This window comes from Eublepharis macularius, chromosome 14 (genome assembly GCF_028583425.1).
Source record: "Eublepharis macularius isolate TG4126 chromosome 14, MPM_Emac_v1.0, whole genome shotgun sequence".
NCBI classification, from domain to species: domain Eukaryota; kingdom Metazoa; phylum Chordata; class Lepidosauria; order Squamata; family Eublepharidae; genus Eublepharis; species Eublepharis macularius.
In genome coordinates, this window is record NC_072803.1 from 5,934,528 (window position 1) to 5,947,153 (window position 12,626).

Below are 12,626 nucleotides of genomic sequence, written 5' to 3' on the forward strand. Positions count from 1 at the left end.
CCCTCTAGTGGCTAAACTGCTCCCAGCATCAATATTAGCCTGGTTAAACATTTTCACAGGTCGAGCAGTGTGAAAGGGAATTTGGGGGCCATTTCCTTTATATTCCCTGGCAGACAGCAGACTGAGACTGGTCAGTGTTTCAACCAACTATAGTTGATTTTGCCCCCAGGTTCTTAGCTAGGAAACAGACACTTCCTAAACACATTTGCAGTATGGCTTTGATTTTTCATGACAATACAAGGTAGGAACGTGGCTGCAACAGCAACTTGCATTCCAATTTCTTTTGGGTTGAAAAAAAAAGATGATAAAAGAGTGGTAGATTGGAAACTACTCCTTTCTTGCAGGGTAAAAAGATTGTTGGAATGAAACTGTCTGTGATTTCTTGTAGTAGCTGTTGGAACTGATGGCCAGTACAGATGGATGGAAACTTCTAAGAATGTGAAAGAGTCCAGTAGCAACTTCACGACTAACCAACTTTATTGTAGCGTAAGCTTTCCAGAACCTCAGCTCTCTTCATCAGATGCATTGTCAGATGCATCTGACGAAGAGAGCTGTGGTTCTTGAAAGCTTATGCTACAATAAAGTTGGTTAGTCTTAAAGGTGCTACTGGACTCTACTATTTTGCGACTACAGACTAACACGGCTAACTCCTCTGGTTCTGAGAATGTGGCATCCTAGTTAAGAGGACAACATGCAAACAAACCTGTTACTAATTATTATTATTATTTAGAATTACTTTTATGGCACTTTCCATCGTGCAAAATAACATTCCACTCTTCTCTCCTGACTCCCTGGCTGTATACTCTGTCCAGTGCTCCATACTGGCCCTTATCTATCGGGGAGTTGAGGAGGGAGAGAAATGGCCCAAATCATGTCAATTTGGCTGCTTCTGAAGACAGTGAAATGGAGGGGAAAGGAGCTAGGTAGTTTCAAAGAATACGCTTTGCTTACTACAGCAAAACACACATATTACTTGCTTCTCTGTCAGACGGTTATCATTTCCTTGGCTTGGGGTTGTCTGGAGAACATCCTCTGCTGGTCAGAATGGAAAGAACCTAAGACCCTTAAATGGGCATTAACTAAAGGGGTGTCACACCCCTTGGGTTAAGAAAACATGTTTATCCTGTGGATAATGTCTGTGGCAGAGCTAGGAGTTCTCCGCTAATCATGTGATGGCGGAGTGGAGGACCTTGACAGTTAAGCAAAAACGGGAGAGTTCGGCCAGTAGGAATAGACCAGAAACCCCGTGAAGGTGCTGTCCGTCTTGACACTGGCGTAGAAGCCAGTATAGTCTCCCACCCCGACCTGCACCCAGACTTCGTCCTCGGGCTCCAGCCGTACCAGGGTGCCACCAGACAATGAGGTGGGCTTGGGCCAGTTGCCGTAAAACTGGAAGAAGGAAGCCACCGACTTGCCGTTCTTCATGATGTCGAACTGGAGGCTCATGCGGTACACGGTGGCGTGGACGGCGAAGTAGTACAGACCAGGGATCTCGCAGAGGAACTTTCCCGTGTTCCCATCGTAGTGACCTTGCTCATTGATCAGCACGATGTCAAAGACGATTGGCTGGTCAGCCAGGGGCGGGCTGCGTGACTCCGAGCGCTTGGCACTGAAGGCCGAGCGGGGTGCCACTGCGCACTCACCCTGGGTTCCCTTCTCTCCTGGCAGCCCGTTTATGCCGGCACTTCCTCTTTCTCCCCTTGGTCCTGATGGTCCTTGAAAAGAAACAGAAAAAAACCAGCGTAAGTCATGCCCATAATCCTGCTATCAATTTCTCCAGCACCAGTGAGATTGTTCGTTATAGTTATAAATGAGTTATAAACAGGGCTTTTTTCAGCAGGAACGTGGTGGAATGGAGTTCCGGCACCTCTTGAAAATGGTCACATGGCCGGTGGCCCCGCCCCCTGATCTCCAGACAGAGGGGAGTTTAGATTGCCCTCCGCGCAGCTGAGCAGTGCGGAGGGCAATCTCAACTCCCCTCTGTCTGGAGATCAGGGGGCGGGGCCACCAGCCATGTGACCATTTTCTCCGAGGGCAACCCACTGAGTTCCACCACCTCTTTTCCAAGAAAAAAAGCCCTGGTTATAAATGTTAGTTATAAATGTTAAAATGAGTAACACGAAAGGCCACCCCCTGCAAGGTCATGCATAGATCAGAACCCCTCCCTGCCCCTGTTGATTAGCCTAAACAAGCCAGACTGGTACAAAAGAAGAGACAGAAGCTAACTCAAGGTTGCAGAAAACTGAGACTTCCAAATGACACGAGCAAAAAAGCCAAGCTACATGGGAAAGCCAAACGACAGTTTGGCATAGTGGTTAAGAGCGTGGGACTCTAATTTATTTATTTATTTATTTATTTGATTTATACCTCGCCTTCCCCACAGATGGGCTCAGGGTGGCTAACAACATTAAAAAAAATACATTAAAAGTCACAAAAACATAAAAACAATAATAATTTCTAAAAAGTCATTAAAATAGTCCGGGAGCAGGCTATTTAAACAAATATTGGGAGTCCGTATGCAGGCATAACAAGATGGCCGAGGGCAGCACCAGAAGAAGTGGTGGTCTTAGATGGAAGAAGGAGGACACCCGCTGACACTCAGCCAAAGGCCCGGCGGAGCATCTCCGTTTTACAGGCCCTGCGAATCTGGAGAGCCGGGTTTGATTCCCCACTCCTCCGCTGGAAGCCATCTGGGTGACCTTGGGTCAGTCATAGCTTCTAGGAGCTCTCTCAGTCCCACCCGCATCACAGGGTGATTATTGTTATGGAGATGATAATAACTTACTTTGTAAACCACTCTGAGTGGGCTTTAAGTTGTCCTGAATATAAATCGAATGTTGTTGTGGTTGACACAGTTTAACAGTTCCCTCCCGGAAATACATATTTCATTTGCTTCATTTACGCCCTGTCTTTCTCCCCAATGGGGCTCTCAAGCGGCTTGCATCCTTCTCCTCTCCTACATTTTATCCTCATGTTAGGCTGAGCATCTGTGACTGGCCCAAGGTCGACCAGCGAGCTTTCCATGGCAGAGTGGGGATTCGAACCCAGCTCTCCCAGGTTCTAGTCCAATGCTCTAACCTCTTGTGCTGTGGCTGGGAAGGTGGCTTCAAATGCTTCCAGCAAACCACCCTCCTGTCCCACAAACAGGCTAGGCTTGCTCTATGGAGTCATTTGAGAGCCAGCGTGGTGTAGTAATTATGGCATCAGACTAGGATCCGGGAGACCCAGGTTCGAATCCCCACTCTGCAAGGAAAGCTTGCTGGCTGACCTTAGGCCAGTCCCACACTCAGCCTAACCTACTTCACAGGGCTGTTCAGATGATAAAAAAGGGGAAAACAATATAAGCCACTTTGGAGTCCTAATAGGGGGGAAAAAGCAGATTATAAACTAAATAAATAAATAAATTTTGGTTGTTGTGGATTTTCTGGGCTGTAAATAAATTTTGCATACAGTGGAATCTGCAGGGCAGCCATGCCAGACTCCTCTGGATTAGCTCCTGTCTTCTTCAAAGCATGTTTTCTTACCCTTAGAATGATGCAAAGGCAAGGGAAGGCAAGGGGAAGGGGAAGGGAAAGGGAAGGGGGAGGGAAAGGGAAGGGGGAGGAAGGGAAGGGGATTGCTGTGAGGCCGCAGACTACATCAACAGCCAACCCCAAAAGGTGGCCTGTAGACATCTGGACTTCAGCATGTCCACCAAGGCAGATGTCCTCTTACCTGGCTGCCCCAGCTCGCCCTTCTCCCCCGGCATCCCCGCTGCTCCATCCCGGCCGTCGCGTCCGTCTCTGCCAGGCAGCCCTTGACTGCCATGAATCCCAGGGTTTCCTGGGATTCCCGGCTGCCCTGCACACAAGCTGGGGATCTTGTTGTCCTCAATCTGGTTGGAATCTTCAGTCAGGGTAAGGAGGAAAAGGCAGAGGCAGAGAGCACGCTCCATTTCTAAGGGGCTGGAGGAAAAAGCTATGGGTTAGCTGGAAAGGGTCACTGTAAACAGGAAATGGTGCCACAGCTTTGCAATAGTTATTGCCCCAAGGGCCTTTTTTTTGTGCCAGCCTGGTCCAGGTAGCTCAGTCTCATCAGATCTTGGAAGCTAAGCGGGGTTGGCCTTGGGTGGGAGATCTCCAAGGAAGACTAGGGTCGCTAGCCGGAGGCAGGCAATGGCAAACCACCTCTGAATGTCTCTTGCCTTGAAAACCATATGGGGTTGCCGTGTCAGCTGCAGCTTGACTGCACAATACATACACACCTACCTCCTCATGATACATCTTTGTAGCCCAAACCTCCCAAATTTAGGCGGTTTCCACACACCCTTAAAGGGATGGCCCACTCACGGAAAGCTGGCGATATCTCCGTTTGCAAAATGTTTGCAGGTCATTCAGCTTCCGCTTTTTCGGTGCCTTTTCTGTGACTGCGGAAAGTGCATTTCCAGAAAAGGTGCTAAAAATAGAAGCCAAACGGCCTGCAACTGTTTTGCAAATGGAGAGCTCTGGATTCCTGGGGGAAAGCCACCAGCATTCGATGAGTGGGCTGTTCCTTTAAGGGAGTGTGGAAACAGCCTTAGTAAAGCTTCATTGTGTGGTCACCCACAGACAATGTCTACTCACCACTGGTGATCAGGGAACTGTTTACAAGTGTGACTTGATTGGCTGTTGCAGACCTCCAGACTTTGAGGTTCCCTCTGCAGATAGAACACAGAACTTTGAGAGTTCACAGAGCCAGTGTAGGGTGGTTGGCCTTCTGTTCTGGGGTGAACTCAATTTCCCTGTCATCCGCTCTGAGGCAGGATGAACTAGAATAAGCCCTCCTAAACCTACTCCGGCAGGCCATAAAGTATCTGTGGTGGAGTATCTGCTTTGTATGCAGAAGGTCTCGGCTTCATTCACTGGCACTTCCAATTAAAGAATCTTCAAGGGCTGGTTCTGAGTAAGACCTTCATTGCCTGAAAGAACAGGCAATACTGGTCTAGACTGACAAACAATGCAACTTGGTATAATGCAGTTTCATTGGTACAGTGGTTGGCCTCTGGCAGAGGTGGTAGGACATGGGCAGCCCATCCCTGAAGGAATACAAGAACTAGAGGGTGGCCCCTACAACTGGATTTGGGTTTTGGAGAGACTTCATATTAGTCAAGCCAAGCAAGAATCATTGTTCATTTCTCAGAGTTGCTTTTCATTTCGGGCTGTGCTGATAACATCCAATCTTTGACACGTTAATTGGAAAAATAACATTCTTGAGCATGAGCAAGGTGTGTTCTTGACTGAAAGACACTCCCCCAAATCTGGGACTAAAGGGACGATTTCAGAAGCAACAGGGTAGCATTCGTACATCTTGGTACCCGTATGTTCTCCCGCTGGGTCAAAGAATGTTGAGAGGGATTTAAACTGAGAACACAGCATAGGAACGAAAAGGTAAAATCCTCTGTCCCAGCACCACAGGCCTGATCCTGTTCAGCCTTTCCCACCAGAAGTTGTTTTTAAAAGCAGAAAGGGAAGGGAATCTAACTGCCAGCCCTCATTGCAGAAATTTATCACAAGGGATAGATAGATAAAACGTTTCTGGAAGTCTAGTTGGTCAGTCCGGCAGCAAATTATACCTTGGCATGGCTAATCTCCTGAAATTGTGGCTGCCCCAGCTAATTCTGCCCCTCCCCAACAGTCCTGATTGGATCACAAGACTGGACCCTGTAATTTAAGCCATCACAATTCCCAGCTTCTAACATTTGGGGCCTTTAATGACTCAGAATTCTGCACACTTCCTGCGCCGGCATCTGTGCGCCTTCCAAGGTTCTAAAGTGCGGAGCGATGGGAAAAAAAGAAGCCAGGCATCAGCTGAGGATGTCTCCCTCCTCCCTTCCGGTCTTTCCCTGTGGAATTGAACACAGAAGGAGGAAATGGGGCTCCCAAGGGGCTAGTCCTTCAGAGCCAGGGCGGATGCCAGGAGCTGGCTGGGCACGCAAGAGGGCTTTGAAGTGCAGACTCAGCAAAGAGTCTGGGAACTGGGCTGGGCCTCCCGCTGTCGTCTCCCCCCCACCCCGCGTTTCCCCCTCATTCAACAATCTTCTTGTCTAGTCCATGTGTCTGCCTTCTCCCTTCCCTCCTCTGCTTTCTCCCTCTGTTTCCTCTCTCTTAGCAAGTGCCCAGGTTGCCCCGTAGGCCCAAACATTTCAGCTCCAGGACTGAGTTGTAGCTAATGGATCTGGAATGCGAGGATCTTTCCAAAATGTCTGTTTTGCATTCCTTCTGCATTGCTGCGGTCTGCCCCTAACTGGGACTTGGGTGTGTGGGGAGCTGGGATGGGCTTGGGGGACAGAAATGGAGATGGGGGGGGCATAGCTCTTGTCTCTGTTTTTTCGTCCAGGGCAGCAGGAGGGGGGTTGTATGGGGCTTGAGTGTTCTGTGGGTTGGGAAGTGTTTTGTTATGAGCTGGGCATGTAGGAACCTAGCAGAAAAGACGTTTCTACCGGGGAGATCTGGATTTGAGCTCTGCTTTTCCCAGGGACTGATAGTGGGTTTGGGCGAGTCATTCTGCTGAGTATCATGTTATTTGCGAAAGCAGAGTCAGAATCAACCTGTGTAAAAGGGAGAAGAGCTACCTATTCATTGCTAATAGCCAGGGCAGCTAAATGGAACTTCTGTGTATGGAAGCACTATACCTGTGAATTCTAGATACTAGAAACAAATGACAGGTGGCGAAGCAGGAAATGCCACCACTGTTATGTCCTGCTTGCATGCTTCTCAGAGGTGCCTGGCTGGCCACTGCTGGGAAAAAATTGCTTGGCTAAGTGGAACTCTGGTCCAGTGAAGCGAGTCTCTTCCTAAGGGAACCACACTGGCCTACCTCACAAGCTGTTATGGGAGGATCAAAAAGATCCACATATTATATAAAGATGCTACATGAGGTATTAGGCTATAACAAATTGTACAAAAATAGAGAGTCAGAAACGAGTCCGCAGGAGTAGTGGGCTGGGCAAGAAGTTGGTTTACAAGCAGGGTAGTGTAGTGGCAAAAGGACAAGGGCCAGAAAGGAAATCCACAGTTTTTTCCAGCCTCAGCCTTTCCCCAAGCTGGTTTGCCACAGAAGGTAAATAACATTGGCCTACTTTACAGGGCTGTTGTGAGATAAATTACACAAAGCTCTTTGAGCATTCAGGAAAAACCCTATATAAATATTAATTGCGTGCAACATGTTTGCACTTTGTGTTGTGTGTCATCTTTATGGGTGTCGAAATGTGTGTATGTGGTCAATAATGCGGCACTTCTGCCAGGCAACCTTATCCAGGCCAGAGGCCCTTCTCATCCCGGCTGAATTCCACTAGCAGCATCAAAGTCCTCCCCTCCTTAACTTCCAGTGCGGTCTAGTGGATGGTGCTGGATTTGCATTACAGGGGCCTGAGTTCAAATCCTACCTCAGTCTCAGCTGCAAAACTGCTGGTTGACCTGAGGTCTGTCTGACAGCCTGACTCATCAAGGGAGGGGAACTGAGCTTCTTTGCCAAAGGGAGGGATAAAGGGGAACAATAAACAATTAACTTTTCAGGGCGGGAGGTGGATGGGGGGGATCCCAATCGGACTCGAGGCTGGCACCCGCTCCAAAAGAACGGCTGATGTGCGAATGCTGCTTTCTGTCTGCCCCCTTCCGCGCCTCAATGCCAGCTGAACTTCTTTGGCAAGCCTTTTGCCCGGCTCATCCCAAATCGGAGCTGCTCTGGAATGCCCTGCAAAACCTGGCCTCCCCTGGAGAGGGCAGGGGTCTGTTGCAGCCGCCTCTGCTTCTTCGAGGTTGCCGGCACCGGGTCCTCCCCAACACGCAGGGGTCTTAACACGCAGCCAGAATTCGAGGCGAGGCTGCCGGCTGAGCCCAGCCTGCTACCGTTGCCAACCTCCAGGCCGGGCCTGGCCATCTCCCAGAATTGCAACTGATCTCGAGGTGAGATCCGTCCCCCCAGAGGAAACAGCTGCTTTGGAGGGTGGTCTCTGTGGCATTACACCGTGCTGAGGTCCCCCCCTGCCCCAAGCTCTGTCACCTCCCCAAGATCTCCAGGAATTTCCCAACCCGCACTTGGCAACTCACCTCGCAGCAGTCTGTGCCCCGAGCAGGGGTTGCGCTCCGGGGCTTCGCCCTCGCGGTGCCCGGGAACCGAGGGCGCGCGGCGTCCCCGATCGCAGCCTCTCCGGCTCTCGCAGAGGCCTCTGGCGGAGCAGCCTCTGCCGGCCGGCCGGCCTCCCCCTCCCCCTCCCCCCGCCCAAACTCTAAAGGAAGCCGGAGAGTCGCAGGCGGGAGCCAAGAGCTACAGGCGAGGGGGAAAGATTGCCCGGCGCCTGCGAGGAGCAGGGCGAGGGGGGGCAGGGTTGCCAACTCCAGGCTGGGAGACTCCGGGAGATTGGGGGTGAAGCTGGAGAGGGAGGGGTTTCCTGCGGGGAGGGACCTCAGTGGGAAATACTGCCATAGGGTCCGCCTTCTTCCAAAGTAGCCATGTTTTGGGGTTGTCAACTCTGGGTTGGGAAATTCCTGGAGGTCTGGGACCGTGGGGTACAGAAGGAACTCAGTGGGGCATAAGTCCATAGAGTCCACCCTCCCAAACTGCCGTCTCCTCCAGAGGAACTGATCTATGGGACCTAGAGATCAGTTGCAATGCCAGCAGATCTCTCTGGCAACCCTAGCTAAGGCAGGGCGAGAAAAGCCGGGAGGAAGGCCCCCGAAGTCCCTTTTGAGGAGGGCGCAATGGCAGACTGGGGAGAAGGAGAGGAGGGCATGGGGGGGGGGGGGTCCAGCTCCAGAGAGCATTCCGAGGTCAGAGCTCCAAACTTGGGCCATTGCCACGAGTCTGTCTAAGGAGAGCAAGAGCAGCAGAGAAGCGGCTCCCTCTTCTCTGGGTAGGCAGCCGGGCTTAAGTGGGGCCAGGGCCCATCGGGGCATAGCCCAGGAATGGTTCCGATGCCCCAAGACGAGCAAAGCCATATTGTGCCTGGGAGCAGATGCAGAGTGCAAGTCCCTTCTTTACAGAGCAAAGGGATCTTGCTCCTCTCCAGGGAGAGAGTCAGCTGAGGTAGGACTTCCAGGCAGGGGACCTGTCAGGAGCTGACAACAATTGCTGAATTTTCTGAACGGGATTTCCTGCCGCCTTTGGTTTGTTCTTCCATAGGGTTGCTTTCCAACAGCCTCTAGATTAGGACACTGCAATGCACTCTTTGTGGGGCTGCCCTTGCAAAGAGCTTAGAAACGTCAATTGGTACCAAATGCTGCTGCCAGTGTCACTCCAGTCGTGGCCCATCTCGAGTGGCTCCCAATCTGTTTCTATGCACAGTCCATGGAGCTAGTGTGGACTTTTAAAACACTAGATGGCATGGGTCCAGCATACCTGAAGGGCTGCCTACATGCTTATGAACCTCCCTGACTACTACAGGCATTTTCTGAAGCCCTGCTTCAGGTACCTCCACCTTCTGAGATTAGCCAGGTGGCAACCTGGGAGAAGGCCCCCTTGGTTGTGGCCCCCAAACTCTGGCTCTCTTTCCCTGGCAAATCCTCCTTTCTCATGGTGTGATGCTCCCCACATTTCGGCATGCTTCAGATGACATCTGAGGGAAGGTGGCTGCATGCTGATCAGCCTGCCCCCTTCCTTTCCGTGGTCTTCACCAGCTGGCAGGTGACGGCTTTTTTGTTTCATTTGGCATTTCCTCAACGATCCCTCCATCCAGCTTTCCCATTGTTGTTTTCATGTATGTGTATTTCATTGAATTGTATGTGTATTTTAACTTGGTTTTCATTGTTTGAATGATGTGGTTTTGCTTAGTTTTAATGTGGTTTTTAAAAAATTGTTTTTATCAGGGCTTTTTTTCAGCGGGAACGCAGTGGAACGGAGTTCTGGCACCTCTTAAAAATGGTCACATGGCTGGTGGCCCCGCCCCCTGATCTCCAGACAGAGGGGAGTTTAGAGGAGTGCAGAGGGCAATCTAAACTCCCCTCTGTCTGGAGATCAGGGGGCGGGGCCACCAGCCATGTGATCCTTTTCTCCTAGGGCAATTTAAACTTTAAAAAACTCCCCCCTTGTTCCAGCTGACCCAAAGTGACGTCATTGTGCGGTCCTGAGTTCCACCACGGAGTTCCACCACTTCTTTTCCCAGAGAAAAAGCCCTGGTTTTTATTATGTATAGTTTTAATCTGTTAGCTGCCTTGGTGGCCCTGATGATGGCAGAAATGCAGGGTTTAAATTCTGAAAAGAAATAATAAAATAAACAAATTCTTGGGTTCAGTGAGTCCGCACTCCTTTTAAGCACACCAGAAGGAAAAGTTTGGAATGGGCAGGGAGGACCAAGCCGTCCGATGAAGATGCGCACAGTAGGCAAGTGGACAAGTCAGCATTCTATGCCCCCGCCTGCTTCCTCCAGGTACTTTGGGGGAAACTTCTGCGGGCTGCTCCTTCCGCTGCACAACAGGTAGAAAATGCATCAATGTATCTTCCCAGGGAAAGGCGGCAACAATTATCCTTTGCATTTGTAGAGCATTTTCAGCCTTCAAGCCACTTCACAAATAATAATCCTTACAAAGCCCTTTGAGGTAGCCCAGTATTATTAATGCCATATGGCCAATCCAGGGGAGAAGGGCAGCTTGCTCCAGGCCACCTCCTGAATTGGTTGCTAATTGGGAACACAGCTCATATTCTTCACCACTATGCTGCATCAGCGTTGCATGCACTCCAAGCTCCGAATGCAGCATACAAGCCCCACGTGCGCTTACGCACACCAGCATGCGTGCCACCCATGACCTATTTGACAGACCAGAGATGAGCTCACACTTCTTGGACTGAACTCCGGGGTGTTTTTCTGACTCGACAGCAGCGGCTGGACAGGCGTGGCCTCCCCGATGGCTTTTGCAGACTCTGCCTTCGCCAGCTGTCTTCCCCAGCAAATCCTCCCTCCTCCTGGTGTGAGGCTTCCCAGATTTCAGCATGCTATCGATGACCTCTGAGAACCTGGCTATTAAGGGAAGGAGGTTGCATCCAGATCAGCCATACGGTCCAGGAGTGCTGGGCCCTCCCTTCTTCAGGTTGGGAATTGCATGATTGAATTCCATGTTTAATATATAGCACCTCAAGGAGAAGGCTAGGCTAGTTTTCCATGGGCAGAGAGATTTCCAGGACCTCAGGAGACACACACATACGTGCGCTCCCGCACCTGCAGTCTAGCTCCACGGCCCCAGGAACGCAGTGCTACATGATACATGATACTTCTGTATGCATAGACTAAGCCCTTGCCAGAAGTGTCGTGACAAAAGCATTCCATCTCTCCAGAAGGGAATTAATTAACTTAATTAATGGGGAAAAACTGAAAAGAGTCCAGTAGCACCTTTAAGACTAAACAACTTTACTGTAGCATAAGATTTTGATGCAGAGGAGTTAGCCATGTTAGTCTGTGGTAGCAAAATCAAAAAGAGTCCAGTAGCACCTTTAAGACTAACCAATTTTATTGTAGCATAAGCTTTCGAGAATCAAGTTCTCTTCGTCAGATGCATGGTACAGAAACTTCTGTACCATGCATCTGACGAAGAGAACTTGATTCTCGAAAGCTTATGCTACAATAAAATTGGTTAGTCTTAAAGGTGCTACTGGACTCTTTTGGATAAGATTTTGAGAATCACAGTTCTCTTCGTCAGACTGGGGAAAAACTGGCTCCTAGTGCAAATGCTGGGGGCCAGCTTTTTTCCGAATCAAGTTATTGATTGCTGTTTTGTTCCTGTTATTGGTTCTTTTTTGTTGGCTGATGCTGGACTCTGACCCCCCCCCTCCCCACCGCCCCAGCTGGGTGTGGTTCCGCCTGAGATGCTTTGGGTGGTTTTTGAGGGATGCCGTCAGCAGCCTTATCTAAAATACATTAAAGGGTCTGCAGCTACAGTGTACCGTCAGGTTCATCTGTGGGGGAGCCCCAAAACAAGGGCCAGCTGTGGGGTGGGGAGGCAGGCATCCTGGTGGCCTCGGCCAGGCTGCAAGCTGATAGCTGAGATCCGGTCTGTTTCTGACATTTTATAAATTACAGGAGACTTGAATGAAATGGGAGGAGGGTTGTCAACTCCAGCACAGGAAATTCTGGAGATATGGGGGTGGTGCCGGGGGAGGGAGGCGTTTCCTGTTCTTCTAGCCCTAAAATCTTCCATAGCCACTTTTGGAGGGCAATTGTGCTATGGCTGCATTAGATCGCCGAGGATCAAGACCGATAGAATGAGTCGGAAACTGCTCAGCAGTCTTGTGCCATTGATACCCCCGTTCCCAATTTCTCGCAGGCTCCCACTTTGAAAATAACAGCCAAAGAAAAACTGTAGTCCAATTAATCTGGGACAGCTTTTTACTTGGCTGAAGTTTTTAAACAATGGACTCCTCGATGAAATGTTGTGCCCCTAAGTTATTATGGGGTGCCATGCAGCTCCATTGCCTGAAATGTAATAGCACCCCCACATTCCCCTTGTGGAGGTCCTGCTCCATCAATTTTTTACAGAGATGTTTGGGAGCGATTCCCTAAAGCAGATCTTGACTTGAGCAGACTCCAAGCCCTCTTGGAACTGGGGGGCACATAGGGGCGTTTGGCCCTGCAGCATCTTAAATGCAAGCTCACAAATCCCGTCCGTGCTGGAGTGGTCCCC

General features: G+C 50.2%; 1 protein-coding gene across 2 annotated transcripts; it reads right to left on the reverse strand.

Moving 5' to 3' along the window:
• Positions 1 to 567: 567 nt before the first annotated feature.
• On the reverse strand, positions 568 to 8,162 carry C1QTNF5 (C1q and TNF related 5). Of its 2 annotated transcripts, XM_054998246.1 has the most exons (4): positions 8,067 to 8,162; positions 4,602 to 4,675; positions 3,715 to 3,944; positions 568 to 1,715 (listed from the first exon to the last, which is right to left on the reverse strand). In XM_054998246.1, exons 3-4 carry the CDS (start codon positions 3,932 to 3,934, stop codon positions 1,198 to 1,200), a joined length of 738 nt encoding a protein of 245 aa, XP_054854221.1. In that variant the 5' UTR covers positions 3,935 to 3,944; positions 4,602 to 4,675; positions 8,067 to 8,162; the 3' UTR covers positions 568 to 1,197. The 2 variants fall into 2 exon arrangements, with proteins under 2 accessions (XP_054854221.1, XP_054854222.1); XM_054998247.1 differs by lacking the exon at positions 4,602 to 4,675.
• Positions 8,163 to 12,626: the final 4,464 nt, after the last annotated feature.

Bases quoted from the DNA above. Each gene is read 5' to 3' on its own strand.
- C1QTNF5 (XM_054998247.1), bottom strand. From the start codon at position 3,934: ATGGAGCGTGCTCTCTGCCTCTGCCTTTTCCTCCTTACCCTGACTGAA. The intron at 1,716-3,714 runs GTAAGAGGACAT...TTTCTTTTCAAG, and splicing joins GGGCGAGCTGGGGCAGCCAG to GACCATCAGGACCAAGGGGA.